This window comes from Ornithodoros turicata, chromosome 2 (assembly GCF_037126465.1).
Source record: "Ornithodoros turicata isolate Travis chromosome 2, ASM3712646v1, whole genome shotgun sequence".
Classification (NCBI taxonomy): domain Eukaryota; kingdom Metazoa; phylum Arthropoda; class Arachnida; order Ixodida; family Argasidae; genus Ornithodoros; species Ornithodoros turicata.
In genome coordinates, this window is record NC_088202.1 from 138,243,899 (window position 1) to 138,265,775 (window position 21,877).

A 21,877-nucleotide genomic window follows, 5' to 3' on the forward strand; every position below is an offset into this window, starting at 1 on the left:
CTTTTTATCCTTATTGCAGATAAGGTTCAGATGTGCTTGCTGAAAAATATGCAGCACAGTTTGGACACCTGCCATTTTGCTTTGACTAGTTAAGCCTAGGTACGTAGAAAGGCAATTTTAGCCGCAGTTCATCTTGTCGTTCTCAATATGCTTCGCGACATCTCGCGCAAAGTGAACCCCCAAAGTGCACGCTTCCTAAGTTGTTCTTAAATGAACATATTCTACTGATGACACGCACGACTAACCTTTTCTTATCATATTGAGATGTATCCAACGCGCTTCGTGCATTGCTACTAAAATACACTCTCAGCTGATGTTTGTGTGTCGCGTTCAGGCGTCACATATTTACAAAAGGATAATAATTTTTTTACGCGATTTAGTGCTCGTGTTCAAGTGTGTTTTTGCAACACAAAGGCAATTACGGGCTAACGATGTTAACTTCTTTAAGTAAGGAAGCACTGCAACACGGCTTACACCACAAGGGGGCGTACCAGACATTGTTTGTTTTTGTTGTTGTGTACTTCAAGGTTGTGGTTTTATGGTTTTGTGCATTGTCATGTATTTATTCGACCCAGTAGAAACACCGCTATTCACCGTGTGCAGTCTGATCACACCAGTCTGCACAAAGCCGACAAGACGACAAGGAAAGTTGGCGTTTGTGCCTCACAAGCTTGGCGAGTTACATTTATGAGCCTACGCTGCCAAGCTTTAGTCGCCGTCCTTGTTAGAGCATTCTTCCATCATATCTCATCTTCTGACGTCGTTCGTCATGTGCTTCTGCTCCGGATAAGATTGCAGTGAGCTAAACCCATAACAAGGAAGGAAGGAAGGAAGGGTTGGGAAATGCCCCGTTAGACAACCGGCTCGACCGGTGGCCGCGATTTCACAAGCAGGAATGGATGAGGACCTGTGCGACGCCCTGCTGTCCGTGATAGACAGCAATGTGACGTATTTTCGAAATGCGGGATCGGATTCTCATAAACATTTCTTGCGACAGATAGTGCAAATGAAAGGCGCAGTTTTGCAGTTGCGCGACAACTGCGAGGCCATTTCGCAGCATTGCCACCTTTACGATTTTGACACCGCGACGCCGGGTAATGGATACCGGTCTGCTCTGCTAATAATTAACAGATTTCTTCCTCTGTGCGCCAAGTTGTGCGGTCAGATCGTCTTGAAGCGGACGTCTATGTTCTTCAGGGCTGATTTCTACCAAAAGGAACTCGATGCTCATCTCAGTGTGTTGGCAGGAATGCAAGTGTGTTCGCAGTTCCTGCTCAAGATGCTCGAAGTTGGCAATACGGGTGACCTGTTCGTCGAAGAAAAAATGAGCATTCGTGAGCTGCTGGAGGAGTACGGATCTCTTCCGCAAATCGGTTTTTATGGACGCTGTGCCGCATTTTATGTAAGTCGTGTTGTTGTTGTTGTTGTTGTTGATCAGAGAGGAACAAGAGTTCCCCACCAGCACATGCATGTATCAACACATAGCTAGCAAACAAACACGCAAAACAAAAGTTCGAATGGAAACACAATGCTTTATTGACAAATTATGTGCGTCAGAGTGACAGTACGTAGTACTATGCAAGTGCCATGGTTGCAGCTTTCTTGTGATTTCTTTCTCATCCGTTTTTGGCTTATGTCTTTGTCAGTCCGTTGGCACTTGCATTTTCACCCTTTGAAATTAGCGTAGGGATATCGATACTTCATTGTGTTCTGAAAAAGACCTGGAAGACCGAAGTTAACTGCCAAAGCGTTAAAAAAGGAAGAAAAAGACGATAATAACTCAAGTCCTCAGGTGAAATTACTCTATCCAGTAGCACAATTCCGTAACAACGCACGCTTTTTTCGTAGCTCCTATGTGAAACTCTTCCACGTATATATCTTAGGCTGGTGTGTCTGCTGGATATTCAAAGGCCAACTCACTTATGCTGTACAATGCCAGACAAAACCAAACGTAACGACTCGTCATTTGTTTACAGTTTTGTGAGTCCATGCGACGCATTGCAACTGGGCTGAACGTCGTCATGGCATCGTTCAGCGACCAGTACCTCCAGTCTGGAGGTGCCGTTGCACATGCTGTAGCGTCCCTTATCAACTGTGGCAAGTACACGCTGGACCCAGAGGCGAGGGCCAACCATATTGTGGACGTCACTCAAAATGCATCCTTGGATTTTCTCAAGGCCTTCTGGAGCCTTAATGAACTGGAGATTGTTAGGGTGAGCCACGTAAAAGTGTTACATAACCTAAATCTCTCTCGAAATCTCATTAATTTAAACCTGGCCAGTTCGATAGCTGTGTTACTAATTATCTAATTAGCAAAGTTCAAATTAGCAACGTTAGAAATTGGCAAACTCAAAGATTCCAAATGTGTGCTATCAAATAGCACACAAAATGTGCTATCTTAATATGTGCAACTGTGCACAAAATGTGTGCTACCTTACTATTACAAATGTGTCAAATGTATCTTAAGATGGTAGCACTTCATTTGAAGTTGTTTGTAATTAATTTTTAATCGGGCACCCAAAATTCTTTTTTGTTCCTCCCAGAGTAATAACATATTTGGAGTTCGTGGACTGATTGCTAATGGGTTGACACAGCTACAGGCATGAAATTGTGAATTTTTTGCACTCGATTTTTGTTACATCTGCAAAAACGTTGAAAAAATGCCATTTTCCCCGTACGTGATAACACGAAAACCAGTACCTCAATGCTGCTGACATTTGGCATGCTGCTTTATTGAAGCCTGTCAAGTGAAATGACCTAGAATCACTTACTTCTCTGAAGAAACTAATTTTTGGCGATTTTTTGAAATTGTTTGGTGAAAAAAAATGGGGGTTGTCTTACGTAAGAAGGTCCCAAACAGAAGATTACCGATAGAATGACACCATTCTAGTTCAGTACAGAGCCAAGTACCCTGGCAGTGTGTGTGCAAAAAATCATGCATGTGTGGCGGATACTTTTTGAGATATCCTGTTTTCCGTCTCGAAAATAAGCAAAAAATGCGTATTTGAGAAAATTGGATTTTTCTGACATATTTACAAGTATCTCATAAGAAGATGTCCGTAGGCTCCTAAAACTCCCCAGGCTTGCACGTCAGGCCTTCATTCACCTCGTCCTGCTGAATTTTCTTCTTCCGTCTTGCCCGAAGCACCTTCCTGCCTTGTTTCGCAGAGGTTGTCGTGCAGCGCAAGCTCTTGGAAATCCTTTCCTCATCTTGCTTCATATACCCAGTGCTCATATAATATCCTGCACTTATTCCGAGCAGTTCCAACACACGTAGTAGGCCTCTGAAACTATCGTTGAACTGTACTATAGCATTTGCTAAACAGGCATCTGCGTACAGGTGAGGCACATTTTTGAGGACAGTCCTTCGACAGTGGTTTCACTAAGTTCAAGGCCAATTCCACCACAGTTCAAACATGCCAAGGCTTGAAATACGTTCGGCAAAAGCGTGACATCAAGCAAGCGGAAACCGGAGAGTGCTGAGCCTGATGGAACATTGCCTGGACCTGGTATCCCTCGAAGTTTTGACGAGATCGCTGTGATGTCACAAGGGGCTGTGTTGTCATCATGCTGTAGCTTGTGCACCTTGTCGCGTAACGATTGCCAGTGAATTTTCGCTTCTTCGTTCTCACCGCGCGACCCTTGCCCATTGCACGTCAGTTTCACACAGGCACAGTCAAAAATATACTATCTAAACACTGAAAACGAAACGAATAACGAAAAGGAGAACTGTAGAACGATTTCTTCGAAGCGCGAACAGAACAACATAGAAATTTCCCAGCATCACAGAATGCTTTCCAGACGATGCCCAGTGTGTAGCCAAACGTGTGAGATATCACTTAGAATTTTTCGTTGCATTTTTAATAATTTAAATGCCTGCTTTCGGTCACACTTTCGGTTCACGAGGGGCGTGACCAATTCTAGGAAATTGCTCAGATCTCCCGTTCTATATGGCACAATGAAAAACTTTTTGCGCGAAAATGTGCCCTAGACGTCCTAGTTTCGGTTTCGAAATCAATCCAACTTTCGATTTTTTTCGAAATTTTTCAAAAGTTTGGGTGCCCGACTACCTTAAGTGAGAGGCTGCAAAATACGTTAGTGATGTAGCTCTCGCATCGTAAAAAAACAAACCAAGCAAAGTTTTTTGGTTGCATTCTTATGACCATGCACAATTAAATAAATTCCAAACTATGACTGTTTGACATGTGGTTTGTATTTAACAAATTTGTTTGAGAAAAAAAATTCACAGTTTTTAGGCTGACACTGAACACATAAAAAGAATGTTTGCATTGGCTGAATAAATGTAACATCGGAGAAGGGGAAAAAAAAGATGTCTTACTTCCTTGCATTCATGTTGATGTTACAAGATGAAACAACATGACTGTGCTGATCTCTTTTTTTTACTATATTGATTGTCCTGTCTCTCTAGCACAGTGTGCTACGTCTGCACCATTCAGCTATGCTGAAAAACCAGGTTTTTGTACATGTCTATGCATTCACCAAAATTTCATAACATATAAGGTTTTAAACATCACTTCCCCCCACAACAGTAAAAAATTAGATATTTTTCTGCTGCTCTCGCAGAACGTACCCCACATTTCCGTTTTGAGTGCGAACAACTGACAAACTATAAAGGTCCAGCTGAATGTATCCTTAACAGCTGTGGGTAAATACATTTGAAACCAATTTTTGCTATAATGTAGTTAAGTGATTGTGCATCTCATTATCTCCAAGCAACTTGTTACAATCACATTTCTGCCACCTTGTCTTTACCTCTCAAAACGTATCATTAGGCACCTATCCTGCTTCAGTGTAGTCTAACAAGACATCTATTAAAGGTAATGAGAAGACCTGGGACAGGGGAAAAATTAACAGAAAACCAGTTTCTTGTCTATTATCGATTATCTATTATCGATTGTTGCATTGTAGGCACACACATGCGTTCCCTCTACACGATACATGCAATAATAGTTTGCACTAAAAGAATGGTTAAAAAGCAAGCAAGCTGGTGGCATAGATGCATAGGTACAAAACCGACACTAGGAACAACAAGAAAAACACTTCATACAAGGTTGGCTGGAATCAGGTGCCAGAAGGTTTTGATGTACTGATATTTGTAAGATGCATGTGCATAGTGTCGGTTACATGTAATGATCAAAGGGAGGAAGAGGGGGAGTTGGTGATAGTTCATGCAGCACTGAGACGGGACGAAGGGCGGTTAAAACAAGGAGACAAGCGTATCTGCAATGCAGATACGTTGCAGATATCTCACTGCAGATACATTTGTCTCCTTGTTGTAACCGCCCTTCGTCCCGTCTCAGTGCTGCATTGTAGCGACATGTACATGTAATGAGCTGGTTACATGTAATGGTGCATGTTTTCAGGCTCACTCCTTCGATAGCTTAAAGCAATGTTTTCACCACTTCTAATAATGTAGGATAATAGCCACACAAGAACAACTTTATTTGGAGATATATGTATAACCAGTGTCGTATATAGGAACTGAGTTATAAGTAACTTATAATTAACTGCAAGTAGATATTTTTTTCTTTCAGTAACTAGGTGCAGTAATGAGTTACTTTTCTGGGAAAGTAACAGTCAAATGTAACTGTAAGTTAGTTGCTGAGGTAGCGTCATATATTTTCGATACGTTTGCGTGCCCTGGACGACCCGCGTGAGGATGACGTGTGTGAGACGCGGTACTATTGGCATTCCTTCCAGCACTCTCGTAGAGCGATTTTTTTAGTGTGAGGAGGGGATATGTTTAGTCCGAAGACATGGGAGCTGACTGATGGTGACTTCGGAAGAACACTTCAGTTTCGTTTAGAACCGCTGTAGCAGAACAGCAATTCGATGTAATTGCAGTTAAACGGTATGAGTGCTAAAATGAGAAATAAGGTTTTTGGGTGTTGTGTGTACTCAGAATTTGTTTCTTAAAAAGTAACAGGAAAGGAACAAAGTGGCAAGAGCATAGCAAACACAGCTGCCACTAGTTATAGATCTAAAAAAATAACTAACTCACCCATGAGTAAAAAAACAGTGTGGCTGCCAAGTACGCGTAATATGCAATAGGTGGGGGGGGGGGGGGCAAATGTGTACCAAAGTTTCCAAGTTGTACCAAGCTTTCTTCTTTATTTTTCGTTTTTCTTTCTCATTCCCGTACTGCCTGATAAAGAGCTTGCTGCTTGAAACATCGCACTGCTCGTCAATTCCCCCCCCCCCTTTTAGCTTACCACCCCCTTTGGTATACTCTCCCCTCCACTTTAATTGCATGACTCGACTAATACCTAGTAATGCGAGTTTCTGGTCTGGGTTTCACTTCAAGCGGGGATCCCTGCCTATAATGGATAAATTTTTCTGTGGGAAGGCTGACTGAACTAGTCATTGTGGGCCTTGGACCCTGCATGATGACATAGCCCCTTTTTCATGAATAGTGTTATCTTCTGAATAACCTTATTGGCAAACAATGATTACACAACACACAAGAAGAGTCGCGTGCTCAGTTATCACTCTCAAGATACAGCTTGACCCATAAGCCTTCTGTCCTCATAGTACGATGTACTTTTCCGTAAACATCCACTTTGTCTGTGTTTTTGGCAGATTACATTGGGCGATTACATTGTTCGATTTGTTTTGGAAAACGTGTGAACGTACGGAGGCTTTTTTTAGGTATGTGATGCTGTTTCCTAACAAACATGCGAAGCTAGGTGCAGGGTGGAAAGATAGCACAGTGCATAAAAAGAAGAGGTCAAGGAAATATGAAACTTAAAAAAATCTTGAGCTCATGTGGCCCACACGCTCAAGTTTGCGCTGAATGTTATCTGTGTAATTTAAGGTAAACTTCGGGGGTTACCTATTTATCTATTTGTATATATCTATATCTGTCTGATATCTCTCTATATATAATCAGCGGAAAAAAGCCGTTAAAGAGACGAGTAAATGACACTAGACGTGTTCGAAATTTTCAATTTCATACATGATAATTTCAAACACGTCAAGTGTCATTTACTCGTCTCTTTAATGTCTTTTTTCCGCTGATTATAATTCACTGGCTTGCACTGTGGAGTCGAGGAGTGCTCAGTCACCCTCCCAGGTATATATCGCTCGCTGAGCGACCCCTGGTTTGCCAATTCCGAACTTTGCGCAGCTACCCAGAGCTGACTGACACCTGGGAGGGTGACTGAGCACTCCTCAATGCCACAGTGCAAGCCAGTGAATTATAAGGAGGGCACCCTCCTTATGATATATAATATATAGATAGAGATATCTATTTGTATATACTATATAGATAGAGATAGATAGATATACATTATCAGACTGAAGGAAGTACTTATAACTAAGTAAGTTAAGTAAGCACAAGGTGAAGGAAGAAGGAAAATATCGCATTAAGTGCCTCGCCCTATCATAGAGTGCACGCGGCTTTGACAGACACACTTCATTTAGAGACTTGTTTCCTCCAAGAACCTTGTGTGCAGTATTTGCCGGTGATTGCCAGAGCCCTGATGCATCTGATATGTGCAACATTGTTTTCTTTGTCAGAAGGTTCCTCGCTGGCTCTGCCCTTCCTTGGATGTCTGTGATGAGATTACTGTGCCGTTAGAGCCTCAAACGCTGCAACGTGAAGATGGCTCACACACAGTAATTCCCCTACCCTCTGCACACAAGCCTCAGGCTCCTGTTCGATGCAAGCTGCTATCTTATCACTTCCGGAAAGGACAAGTAAGTCAGGCATTCTCTCACCTGGCTATAAACACACGGAACGTGATGGAAAGTAATTCTTCCGAAGCTGGATCTTGCACTTGACTAGCGCACTTGAACAGTAATCAAGAAGTACAGGGTTATTCTAGCAAACGTTACACATTTCGATCGCATTGTAAAAATATAAGACTAGGTTTGGCCCATCCCAAACTTTGCGGACTGATAGCCATTTATCTGAAGTTTCATTCGAATTTTTTGTAAGCGCTATGGTCATGCAGAAAGAAAATTAAAAATAAAGCAAAATCTCGCCCCATGCATTTTCAATGGCCTATCCCACACAAACACCGCCATTTTTTCTTGTGTCTCCTTCACATTCACATCACGTCACACAGGTAGCGCTGCCTACAATGATGTGAGATAACGATTCTGATGTTATCCACCAATCCTCTTGTTCCAGTCTTGTTCTGTATGCTGGTGCCACCTGTGTGTGGTGAAATGAAAATGAAGTGCGCACAGCAGAAAATGGCGACTTTTGAGTGAGATAGGCCATAGAAAATGCATAGAGTGAAATTTTTCTTGATTTTTAATTTTTCTTCTACAGGACCATAATGCTCACAAAAAATTCCAACAAAACTTCAGACAAATGGCTACCAGTTTGCAAACTTTGGTGTTGGATAAATCCCGTCTTCTATTTTTACGATGTGATCAAAATGTGTAACGTTTGCTAGACTAACCCTGTATGTGTCTGATTACTGCCGCTGTTAGGCTTTTTTTGGTGACTGCCATGCTTCAGACTTGCATGGAATGAGTTGATGTTTCTGAAAGGATTGTTTGTACTACCTAATAGCTTGCTGGCTTTAGTAAAAAGGCACACCGGCATGCACAACAGTTAAAGTTGTTGCGTAAAGTTCTTAGTTAAAATAAAACATGCCGATGTGCGTTTTTACTAAATAAACATGACTAATGCCGGCATTTGGACCATTTTTATTTGGTGTTGCCATACCGGCTTTTTGATCTAAGTAACATAAAAATAAACATGCTCTCTTTCTCTCTCTCTCAGGATTTGGTGCTGTCAAGTAGAAAGTGGTTTAACATGCTGCATCCACCTTCTCGGCGACTTCTGCTTCATTGTCACGGAGGAGGGTTTGTGTCTCAGACCCCAGATTCTCATGAGGTTTGTACTCTTCACTGCTTTCTTCTTTTATACCGTTCGCTTTTCCATTTTTTTCCACCTACTTTCTTTTCACTGTTTACGTTAGATCTACCTCAGGGACTGGGCAAAAGATCTGGATCTTCCCATTTTAACCGTAGACTACTCCTTGTCACCAGAAGCTCCCTTTCCACGTGCCCTTGAAGAAGTACTTCACGTTTACGCATGGGCATTGAACAATCGAGAGAAGCTCGGTAAGAAACATTAATTTTCATTATGGTTTTGGGTAAAAAGGTGTCGGTACAGATGCTTGATAGTGCTGCTTGAAGAGGCAGTCCTGACTCATACCAAAGCTAAGCAGAGGCTGTCACATGCTTTCTTATCATGTATAAAGTCCCTGTGCAAAATATTCCAATTAAGTTTGCAGCCAATTATTTGTAATTTAGTTCTGTAGATGTCACTTTTACTGCCGTGACATTATTGCAAGTAGTTTCTAGTCTCTGTTTTGCTGGTAAGAAACATTAATTTTCATTATGGTTTTGGGTAAAAAAGGTGTCGGTACAGATGCTTGATAGTGCTTGAAGAGGCAGTCCTGACTCCTACCAAAGCTAAGCAGAGGCTGTCACATGCTTTCTTATCATGTTCAAAGTCCCTGTGCAAAATATTCCAATTAAATTTGCAGACGTCACTTTTACTGCCGTGACATTATTGCAAGTAGTTTCTAGTCTCTGTTTTGCTGGTAAGAAACATTAATTTTCATTATGGTTTTGGGTAAAAAGGTGTCGGTACAGATGCTTGACAGTGCTTGAAGAGGCAGTCCTGACTCATAACCAAAGCTAAGCAGAGGCTGTCACATGCTTTCTTATCATGTTCAAAGTCCCTGTGCAAAATATTCCAATTAAATTTGCAGCCAATTATTTGTAATTTAGTTCTGTAGACGTCACTTTTACTGCCGTGACATTATTGCAAGTAGTTTCTAGTCTCTGTTTTGCTGAGCATTCTAGTTGCCCATGCGAGACAAAAACCTGCAGATTAATGCTGGGCAGATTGGGCAAGTTTGTAAACGTTCAACGTACTTAAAAGCGCTAAAAGACATGGACAGAGAAGTGTGCTCGTCCTGTCTACTTCTCTCTCCTTGTCTTTTACCGCTTTTAAGTAACCTGCAGATTAAGTTTCATCGTACCTCAAAGCAGTCCTCAATCACTTACCAGTCCTCAATGCCCTCCCCAGGGTCTTTTGGGTGCAAATAAAATAAATTGATTGATTGATTGATTGATCACCTTTATTCCTGTTACACACCCTTGTGACATCCGCCAAGGTGCCATAGCTCATGCTTCTGTCCAGGGGCAGATTTAGGATTTTTCCGAGGGGGGGGGGAGTCTGCTATGGACAAGTGCCAGGTGCATGCTGGGATTGGTCCTTTAAACCATATGTTCAAGTCTGGAATTCAGGGGGGGGGGGCAGGACATCCGGACCCCCCCCCCCCCCTGAATCCGTCCCTGCTTCTGTCACTGTCGAACTGAAACCTGACGTGAAGATGCGTTCCACTTTTCACATTCATCTCAAAACCTACGATGCCCTGCTGGATGAAATCGTACATTCGGTATCTACACGTAGCTTACAGATGGATACAACTGTACCCTTAAAATCACAGAGACCTCCAGTCTGTCCCTTTAAAAGTGACGCTTAATGTGTTACATAATCTCACAAAACCTTGGAGTTTAAAATTTACCTTACAAACAGAGAGACTTTAGAAGGGGTGGTACCAAGTTAGAAGATGATAGCAATAGCGGCAAGGGCATAATCTAGGGTGCTCAGAACGCTCTCCTACGAACACAGGTTGGACTGGAGAAGAGATCTGCGTCGCAGGGGACAGTGCGGGGGGAAACCTTGTCCTGGCGCTGTGCCTGAAAGCAGTCCAACTGGGGATCAGACGGCCGACAGGAGCGTTTGCCGCGTACACACCAGTCATGCTCAGTATGGTGGCATCTCCGTCTCGGGTACTTTGTACCGTGGATCCTCTCCTGCCTCTCGGGTTCATGCTCACCTGCCTGCATGGTATGTTCATTAAGGTAGCAACTATTTAGGCTCCAAGAATTCGGACTTCATACTCTTTGTGGACGCCATGAAATGTTCCGTAGAACAACCATACTGTAAATGTGTGTGTGTATGCAATAGCTGTGACTGTGTAATGCCTGAACCAAACACAAGAAAAAGAGAAACAAGGTATATTGCGATATTGACTATGTCTAAGCTGTACTAGCGATTTTAACGAGGCCTGAACTGCTGTCGTCTGCTTGTTGGAACAAGGGCTCCAGAATGTTATTTCAGCTTCAACAAGTAATCTGAGTGGTGATGTCTGCGGCAGGGTTGTTACAATATTTCAGTTCAGATAATTGTTTTAAATTAATGAAGGAACATTTTAACTTTAAAGTTAACTTGAGAAACAGTTTATTTTAATATTAAACATTATTTTCACTTTCTTAATGTAGCGACCCTCTTCTTGAGAAAACTTCTGGAACCCTAGCGTATTCATCCCGAGGTTAATGCATGTAGTAGCCACCTTTCTGAATCTTACAACGGTATCGCTAGTATTTCAAAAGACTCCTGTCTTGATTTGGTTCTTTGACATCGTTTTGTTGATGGGCTGCCTGTATATGCATTGAAACATTCAGCTTTTAATTTTGCTTTCTCATGTTATGCCATGCCATGCCATGCCAGTGTAGTTTATTAATACAAGAATGTCCTGTTACGCTCGCATAGCATGGTTTTTCGGTTCATGGCTCAGTTTTGGTTTTCCGCGAGATCTTTTCCGCGAGATCCTTTGTTTGGCACAGAATTTCATGAAATCCCTTATTTTTAGTGGCGTGCGGATATTCGAATTCTCGAATTCGAATCTAATATCAGTCATACAAAGTGTTCGATTCGAGAATCGAATATCCAGTACATATTCCGGTTCGCCGAATATGGACGACACCTCCCGAAAGTGGGCTTCACCTGGCGCTTCCCTGCACGAGGTGAAGCCTGCTCCATAAAAATTGAAGCCTACGTTTCCTTTCTATGTTGTTCCAGCCTCAGAACATCAGTTCTCTCATGTTCAACATTTGCTGCTTGCGTCGATCCCATCGTATGATTGTGTGTATGTGTGAGAAAAATGTAAGAGTGAAAGGAGGATGAGTGAGAGAGAGTGGTTGGTTTGTCCCTTCAGTTGGGACGCACCCTTGGAAGTCGCTGGGGAGGCGTGTTAGCTTAGCTCAATTGGTAGAGCCCTGGACCGGCGATCCAGAAGACGTGGGTTCGAGTCCTACGGCTGGCTAACCTTTTCAGTGACTTCCATCTTTCAGCCTACTTTACCAAATTGTCCATGCTGCAGGACAAACACAGGCAGATTGTAGTTTCGCTTAAAGGGACTATGAAACGATTTTTTTCTTCGTTTCGTTCGAAAGAAGACATTTTTCTGAGTCTAGAACCGAAATTTTACTTTCGTCGCGCGAGCGGACTTCTCGGGAGCGAATTTAAACGGAGCGGCGAAGGGAGGACAGCTGGCGCCGCGCCGTGGGGAGCTGCCGAGCGGAGACACAACGGGTAACTTGACGCGACCACGGCCGGCTCAGCAACACGTCATCGTGACGTGTTGCCGAGCCGAGGAATCCCGCCAGGAGCATGCGCCGTAGGATCCCGCGTATGCGTTCATCGGGAGTGGAAATCTCCATGACAGCAGCTTTCGCGCGATCGGCAGACTTCGGCAGTGGCGGCAGCCACAGCGCGAGCTCGCGGCATTACTTGCCATTGTGCAACACCGGTGACGTAACGGGGAACCGAAGTGCGGTCCGTACAGTTACACCATCGGCAGGGAAATATGCGCGAGAGAGGAGGAACGCGGAAGGAATTTGTGGCATATTAGTTTCTCTGCGGGAAGAACAGTTTCCATCGAAAAAAAGTATGGGGGTTCGGGAAATTTCATAGTCCCTTTAAGATAATGTTAGCCCAAATTTATTGTGCATAATTCGCCCGAGGAAGGAGCGGCGTCCCCCCAGTGTGCTGTTTGTGCAGTGGGGGATTTGATTTGATTTTTTAAATTTGATGTTGCCTTTTTTTTATTTGATGATGACGCGGGAGGTTGCCTTAAAAAAGTTAAAAGTAGAAAGGACGTCCCAAAGATATAACTTCCCCAGAGCATATATTGTAAACTCCTTCCTATAAAGTTCCTACCTCGTCTGTAGACGCTGAAGGATCTTTCAGCAGGTATAAAATGATTGCAGGCGACAGACCGCATCAGATGAGAACACAAGATATCATGTATGTAATGCTGAGCCACAACAGTGCTTTTAATGTGTAATTTTATTAAATATTTTTTTTTCCCACATTATCCAAGAAAATAGAGTGTTTCCCGTTTCAAACGGCCTTTTGAGTGCTTGGCGCGGAAAATCCCGAAATTTACAAGTCGGTGCAGCGGAATTTTGAATTCGCTGCAGCAGAAAATTGAGGGCCTCAAGCATGGTTAATTTCTGGGCACTTGCTGGGATGGCGCATTCATTCACACGCATGCAAGCAGTTATGATGACAACCCATTGCAGCAGAGTTTGCATTAGTTATGCAACATTGCAGTTGACACTGTCTTTCTCGTTCTCAAGCAGCATGCACTGGATGATACGTGTATTCTTCTCGTGCATGCAGCATACATCGGTCGAGCGAACAACGATCCCCATACACCTACGACTCCATCCGACAGGCCTCCTGGGAGCCCCGACAGCGGCGTTCTCTCCGGTAGTACGTCGCCTAAATCTCAAGGTGCGCAATGGCCATTACAGTTTGCAGCAGCAGCATCACCACAGGACAAAGACAACACATCCCCGGTGCAGGACGCCAACAGGAACATCAAGACTCCCCTGTGCAGGACAAAAAACGTTTTGCAGCTTTCCATTTCTGGAGAACTGCCCACCGCGTATTTAACTCACTACGCGTCCCAGCTCCATTCGCCAACACAGTCTCAGCCTACGAAGGAGAACCAGTACGACGATTTTGTAGTGCTGGACATGCCGCAGGACGTGACATTTGCAGTTCGCAACCGCTGCTGTCGTGCAGTCTCCCCGTACCTGCGGAAGGTGGCGGAGATGATCAACGACAACGGCTTCTTCAAGGAGTACATAGCCGCCAACTGGCAGTTGCTCTGCGGAAAGGCGGAGAAGAAGCGGCACGCAATTGCGGTTCCGTGGTACAAGGGCCCTTCCAGGTTGGATAACAAGTTCAGGAAGATGAAGCTCCTGGCCAGCGATCCTTTCATTTCACCGTATTTGGCTCCGGAATGGATGCTGGAGAAGATGCCGCCGTGCTATTTTGTTGTAAGTACTTTCCCGCCCGTTTTGCTGCTATCTCAGCTGTAGTTCTATGAGGGAAGGTTTATCAGAGCGCTGGGCTACTGATTATGGCTATAAACTAGGGGTGCGCGAATCCGAATATTTTAAGTCAAATCGAATGGGGTAAAAAAATTCAGAACACCGAATCAAATATAGAATATTTGTGCAAAATTTACGATATGTGACTGTGACTCGCACTAAAAGTTTCCATTTTGTAGCCCATGGCTTTAGTTGTAATTTTTCTGGCATTATCTGTCACAAGAGAGACATGCAATTCCTCTGCTAAAAGCCCCTACTATTTTACATGAGAGTGCCTCCTGCTTTTCAGATGGAGATACACCTATTCAGATTCAGACTTCAGACACACTTACATAGATTCAGATACACTTACTGGAGTGGTTATCTTCATTTCAAAATTTTATGTCAGGCAGTGGCATGTTACTATACAGATGAGGCTGTAATTGTTTCAGACAACCGCAGGCCACTTGTGAAACAAACGAATTGTCATCCTGCCGCAGCTTTGCCATGAACAACTTTTGCCTTGCCCCTTTTTGCCTTGTTGGTTTGCTCTCGCCCGAGCATTGCAAAATTGCACTGCTGAAATTTTAGACGTAAGGGACATCTTTACGACACCCTTCTTGTTCGTGGGCTGTAGTCATTATTCAAGAGTCCTAACTTATAAAGGATGAAATCAAAGTCCGCCGTCGGCACCGCTAAACTGCATGTGGGAGGGGCGCCACCCCTTCCACAGACGAAGTCTACGAAACTGACTTTGGATAACGTTACCTTAAGCTAAACACCGTCCCGCCTGTGTTGGTCCTGCAGCAGGGGCAATTTTGTAAAGCAGGCTTCACCTCATGCACGGAAGCATCGGGTGAAGCCCACTTTCGGGTTGTGTGGTTCATATTTGTGGATAGATAAACAAAATACAGAAGCCGACACTGAAGATTTTTGTTTAAGTTTAATTTGTACAAGCTTTCGCGTGGAGGTCCACGCTTCCTCAGGTACGAGGTACCTGAGGTACCTGTGGCACCTGAGGAAGCGTGGACCTCCACGCGAAAGCTTGTACAAATTAAACTTAAACAAAAATCTTCAGTGTCGGCTTCTGTATTTTGTTTATGTGATCTACAGGACTTGACTCCCTTCTTCGTATACGCATTTGTGGAATAGTTGAATATTCGGAAAATCGAATATTGGATATTCGATTCGCGAATCGAATAGGTCGACTTGCATATTTATATTCACATTGCATGTATAATTTAATACGTCATGTTTTATCAGGGTCATGGCTAAGGACTTCGGTTTTCTGCTGCAGCGGATTCAAAATTCCGCGATTGTAAATCCCGCGATATTCCGTGGCTTGCAGTCGACGGCTGCTTGAAACACTTTATTGTCTTTGATAATGTGGGAACAAAAATATTTTACAAAATTACAGATTCAAAGCACTGTTGTGGCTCAGCATTACATAAATGATATCTGGTGTTCTCCTCTGAAGCGGTCTGTCGCCTGCAATCATATGATATTATACCTGCTGAAAGATGTTTCGGCATATACAGAGTTTATAGGAACTTTATAGGAAGTGGTTTACAATACATGCCCTAGGGAAGTTACAGGTTTAGGACACCCATTTTTGTTCCTGGGCCTGTAGGCATTATTTAAGAGTCTGAACTTTTTGAAGGCAACCTCCCAGACATCAAATCAAAATCCCCCACAGCCATCGCTAAACTGCACACGGGAGGAACGCCTCCCCTTCCTCAGACGAAGTATGCACAATAAACTTGGGCTAACGTTATCTTAAGCTAAACTACAATCTCTCTCTGTTTGCCCTGCAGCATGGACAATTTCGTAAAGCAGGTTTCAGTTTTGTAGAGCAGGCTTCACCACATGCAGGGAAGCATCAGGTGAAGCCCGCTTTCGGGAGGTGTGGTTCGTATTCGGCGAACAGTCGAATATCGGGAAACCCGAATATTGGGTATTCGATTCGCGAATCGAATACTTCGAGTGGTTGATATTAGATTCGAATTCGAGAACTCGAATGTCCGCACACCCGCAAAAATAAGGGATTCTGTGAAATTCTGCGGCAAACGAAGGGTTCCGGGATCGATTCCGAATTCCGCGAAATTTCGCGGAATCGCGGAAAACCGAGTGCCTTAGTCACGGCCTAATCACAGCCTTTCTCCTGTTGGAGGACCTTGCACTTCTAGGGGTGGGGTCTGATGCAAATTTTGTCCTTCTCCAGGGTCTGCACCTTGATCCCACTCTGGATGACCTAGTCATGATGTCAAAGAAACTCAAGGGTGCCAATGTTCCTGTTCATCTTGAAATCCTCGATTACCTCCCCCACGCGTTCCTCAATTTTCTGCCTTTCAGCAAAGAAGCACATGACGGCTCTAAGCTCTGTGTCAGAATGATCAAGAAGGCTTTTCATATAGAGCACGCGACATAGCACCAATTCAGCATAGTACACTATTCGGCCACTGTATTGTGTGCGTCAGCAGCGTGCCCTGTTTTCCTCAGGTGCAGGTGCTCAGTACCAGTGAATTTAAGGTGGCAGCCTGCAAAATGCCAAAGTACACTTAGATGTACGTCTTTGAGAAACCCATTCACTTTTATAATTTTTATGCTTTCTGAATTTGAAGATGGCCCACACACACATCCTTCTCAACTTCTTTGCAGCTGCAGTGTATCATATCCTGTACTACTATTATTTTAACGTCACTCTTTATTTATTCCCTCTTCTTATTCAATTTAGGTTTGACTAGGACTACATGTGAGTGCATGAACTGTACAGGAGCCATGTTATGTACACCAGACGCGGTGTAGTTCACGTTGTTCATGAAACAGAATTATTTTATTGCAGATGTTTATTTGCAGTTAGTGCCTATTTATGTGCAAGTTATTTATTGTTTTAGGCATTGGTTTTCAGTGCTATTTCTTCCTACGCTTTCTCTGACAACTCGCTTTGGACTCAGGTATTTTGTGATGAAACACTAAATCCAATTGCACTGCAGTATTAAAAGAAAGAAAGCAGGAGAAATGTATATTGTGAATGCATGTAAACTTTTATGTAGGCAAGATGCATACTTTTGTTTTAAGGGAGCAGTTTGTTTATTGAATCACATCACACGATGTGAGATAGGATATCTTATTGTCCTTTCTTCTACATGCCTCCAGTATAGGTCTGTGTGAAGTCTTCAATTCTCTATGACTGGCTGGACCATGTTTGCAAATTTACCAGAAAACTTTCCGTCAATAAAAGATATCAGTTGCGGACACCAAGTGGACCAGACTGAGCTATTTGGTGTGGTGAGGTTGTTACAGGGAGTGATGCCTTTGTGCTGCATAGCATGTTCTTTGAGGAGGAAGCCCTCTGCACTCTAATGCTTCCCATTACAATGATGTTACTTGAACGGCATCAGATTAATGTGCCTTTGCCCATTAGTGAAGGGCTTATGGCACTGAATTGACACATCGAATGAACTGGCCGAGAAACAAGAATTCTAAGAACAGTACTCCTGTTGTTCTTCACCAGATTGGTGCAGATATCGTAGGTGCAACATTCGGTGCAACAATTAAAGGCATCGCACTTCAGTTTCATTGCACATTCCTTGAGATCAGTGTATCACTCTGTGGTCCTAAAGTCTTAATTTGAGCAGAAATATGGGAGTTGAAGAAAAGTCAGCGAGTGCATGTGGCAGGTCACCACTGGCGCACGCTGACCTTTCATCAACTGCCCTCATTCAGATCACTGCTTGGTCGCTGGTGAGGCTTAACTGATGTGTGTGTTCAGCCTGTGTAATTTATGTTAAGTTTCTTCATTTGGAGGTTGTGTCCTACTCAAGAAACATATTCCTTTCTGCACCATAAATTGTGCAGTTATTCATCGTGCAGGCGTGCTATACTGTATGTGTGCATCACACTTAGACCATGTAGAACATATTTGTTCGATATACTGCCTAATGTATGAAACACGAAAATGCCTGCAGTAAAGGTTTGAAAGCACGAAAGCTGTTTCTGGTACTCTGTCTACGGTGGCAATGCAAAAAGGTTCACTATATGCATTTCCATGACAAGAGTTACATGCATATTTGGTTAAACACTAGAGTCCATGTGTGTTGCAAACCTGATCAGAAAGCAGGTTTTGTTTGTTATATCCGAGGGTCGTAATAAGTGGGAGCCTAACGTATCGCAGTGCGCAGAGTAACGTAACGTGGTGCAGCGCAAAAAAAAAAGGTTCACTATGCGTTTTCAAAGCATTTTTTGTTAGCCAGTCGAGTCCATGAATTACGAACCTGATCAGAACACGGCTGTTGTTCGTTATATCCGAAGTTCGTAATACCTCGAAGTCAAGCGTACTGCGGTGACAATGCAAAATGGTTCGCTGTGCACTACACTATTTCGATGACAATAGTGACTTATTGGTTAAATAGTTGAGTTCACGTATTACGAACCTGATCGAAACTCGGGTTTTGTTCGATATATTCAAAGTCCGTAATAAGTGACAGTGTGACAACTGTAGCAACGTCCTACGCATCTCACATGGATCCATCTCCAAAGATGTCCCTGTCTGCACGCGGACATACGGAGGATATCCGTGGGAGGTTGTTTGGTCATGGATATCCCGTCCCCTGGGGACGTCGACGTTACGATATCCTAAGAGGCCCTGTCACGTGACCATATAGGTCGGCTTCTAAGAATTCATTCAACATCACATCATGATCGGATTTCTGCGCAGCCCATCACATCATTATAAACCATCACATCGTAACCATCATTGAACTTCAACTTCAGAACCCATCGCATCACAACCCCTCATTCAACTTCAATTTCAGAACCCATCACATCACAACCCGTCATTCAACTTCAACTTTAGAACCCATCGCATCACAAGCCCCTCATTCAACTTCAATTTCAGAACCCATCGCATCACAAGCCCCTCATTCAACTTCAATTTCAAAACCCATCACATCACAACCCGTCATTCAACTTCAGTTTCAGAACCCATCACATCACAACCCCTCATTCAACTTCAACTTCAGAACCCATCGCATCACAAGCCCCTCATTCAACTTCAATTTCAAAACCCATCACAATACAACCCCTCATTCAACAGAACCCATCGCATCAAAACCCCTCATTCAACTTCAATTTCAGAACCCATCACATCACAACCCGTCATTCAACTTCAACTTTAGAACCCATCGCATCACAAGCCCCTCATTCAACTTCAATTTCAGAACCCATCGCATCACAAGCCCCTCATTCAACTTCAATTTCAAAACCCATCACATCACAACCCGTCATTCAACTTCAGTTTCAGAACCCATCACATCACAACCCCTCATTCAACTTCAACTTCAGAACCCATCGCATCACAAGCCCCTCATTCAACTTCAGTTTCAGAACCCATCACATCACAACCCCTCATTCAACTTCAACTTCAGAACCCATCGCATCACAAGCCCCTCATTCAACTTCAATTTCAAAACCCATCACAATACAACCCCTCATTCAACAGAACCCATCGCATCAAAACCCCTCATTCAACTTCAATTTTAGAACCCATCACATCACAACCCGTCATTCAACTTCAACTTTAGAACCAATCGCATCACAAGCCCCTCATTCAACTTCAATTTCAGAACCCATCACATCACAAGCCCTCATTCAACTTCCAAACCCATCACGTTTTCGAAGTTGAATTCTCATATCGGGTCTGAGGTCGGTGATGGCTTCTGAATTTGAATTGCAGCAAGAGCTTATTATGTTGTGCCGCCGCATAGCTAGGCGAACTCACTCATAGGGGGCCTCATGTAGTGGCTCACACTTTGTTATAGTGCAGTTTAAAGCTGAGCTGTGCTTCAAAAGAGTTTTATATTCCATTTGCAACGATCACGGTGAAGCGTTATTAAATCTGTCAGTTGTCACTTTTACGAGATTGTTACAACGAGGGAAGTAGCAGACTTTAAAGGGTACCCGCACTCCCTTTCCGTGACTTTGCTAGTGCGGGTGCTGTGAACCATGTAGAATTTGCTGCCTACAATTTACCACTTTGGTACTGATAGCCCACCGCGCACAGGGGTGAAGTGCTGCACTTCACCCCTTTAAAATGCACGATACCAACGTGTGGGCCGTAAGTACCAAAGTGGTAAATGGTAGGCAGCAAATTCTGCATGGTTCACCGAACCCGCAACAGCAATAACAAAGTCATGGAAAGGAGGTGCTACTCCCCTCATTATAAGTATTTCAAAAGCGACACCTAACAGATTTAATCTCGCTTCACTGCGATTGTAGAGAATTAAATATAAAACCTTAAAGCACGTGCTTTAGGATTATCTATTTCATTCACTACAATCGCAGTGAAGCGAGATTAAATCCATAGCTGAACCATATACGATGCAACCATAATGTAGCCTCGAACGAACTACAGAGACATAAATTCGTATTTTCCGGTATATAACGCGCTCCCTTAAACACGGGCCGAATTTGAAAAAAAAATAATAATAATAATAATAACAAAGTAAATGTATAACGCGCACGGCAATGTTGCTACAAGCTTGCTTATTCACCTATAGAGCAAACGCGAAGTTCGGGGACATAAAAACCATAACAAATGCAATATTGCTTCTCAGTTCTCAAAATTGAGCAACGTTTTCCGCTTTGCGGGTGTGGATGTGTCCAGTACCACATGCTTTCAGGTGCTTTTAACCTTTTATGAAATCCAGTGCAGTGCAATGAAGTGCAGTGAAGTCCGGGTTTGTTAACTGACCCTAAGAGACTTGAGAGGAAGCCGCAGCACAAAATTAAAGAATGTACGTCACTGACCTGAAGAAGAACTCCGCAGGAGAATGTTTCCGTGTATAACGCGCACAGTTAGATGACGCGCAGAACCTCTTCAGAGCACTTTTTTTTCTACTGTGTTACGCGCGCGATATACATCGGAAAATACGGTATAGTCTCTGTGCATAGATGACATTCAAGTGTCATGTAGCCAGTGGCGTCACTAGGGGGGTGCGGTCCGCACCGGGTGAAGCGCTGGAAGGGGTGACGCGCCGTACCCATACTGCCGCTTCCTCCCGTTCTCTATGGCACGATGACGCCAAAAACAACATGAGAAGCCTTCTGCGAGGCACTTTTTTTTTTCTGAGTGTGGTGTAATATGTTTATACATCGTGAATCGCCTGGTACGGAAAGGTATCTGTTCATGGGGGCATGAGGTGGGGTGGGGTGGGGGGTGACGCAAAGAGCTCCCGCACCGGGTGGCGCGTACCCTAGCGACGCCACTGCATGTAGTTAATCAAATCTAGCTCTCTGCGAGAGACAAGTCCATCTTGCCATCCATAAATTAGTCAGATGGTCAACGAAAATGGATTATGGTTTCCTCCGAGAAAAAAGTTTTCTGTGTCTACTCACGAAAAAGCGGTATGTCCCATGACACTACACTAAAATGGGCAATCACATCTTCGACGTATGTCCCGAACACAAGTTGATTGGAGTAACCTTTGACAAGAGACTGACATTTTTAAACCATATCAGAAGCCTGAAGCTAAAGACAATCAAGACTTTAAACATATTGAAGGTGTTATTGCGTAGATCTTTGGGTGCGGATACAGAAATACATACAGTGAAAGGTTTACTGTTGGGGCCATACAGCAACCAAACAATTCATCTT

General features: G+C 43.5%; 1 protein-coding gene across 1 annotated transcript; it reads left to right on the top strand.

Annotated features, from left to right (window-relative positions):
* Positions 1-505: 505 nt before the first annotated feature.
* LOC135386213 (hormone-sensitive lipase-like) lies at positions 506-18,212 on the top strand. Its single transcript, XM_064616026.1, has 8 exons — positions 506-1,402; positions 1,977-2,213; positions 7,540-7,719; positions 8,759-8,872; positions 8,958-9,102; positions 10,688-10,906; positions 13,526-14,190; positions 16,445-18,212. The coding sequence occupies exons 1-8, from the start codon at positions 896-898 to the stop codon at positions 16,649-16,651; spliced, it is 2,274 nt and encodes a 757-aa protein (XP_064472096.1). The 5' UTR covers positions 506-895; the 3' UTR covers positions 16,652-18,212.
* The last annotated feature ends 3,665 nt before the right edge of the window (positions 18,213-21,877 follow it).

What these genes read in the sequence shown, in the direction of transcription:
- LOC135386213 (XM_064616026.1), top strand. Translation starts at nt 896, where the DNA reads ATGGATGAGGACCTGTGCGACGCCCTGCTGTCCGTGATAGACAGCAAT. An exon ending in ATGAACTGGAGATTGTTAGG is followed by an intron (nt 2,214 to 7,539) that starts GTGAGCCACGTA and finishes TTTCTTTGTCAG; the next exon opens with AAGGTTCCTCGCTGGCTCTG. An exon ending in GAACAATCGAGAGAAGCTCG is followed by an intron (nt 9,103 to 10,687) that starts GTAAGAAACATT and finishes CTACGAACACAG; the next exon opens with GTTGGACTGGAGAAGAGATC.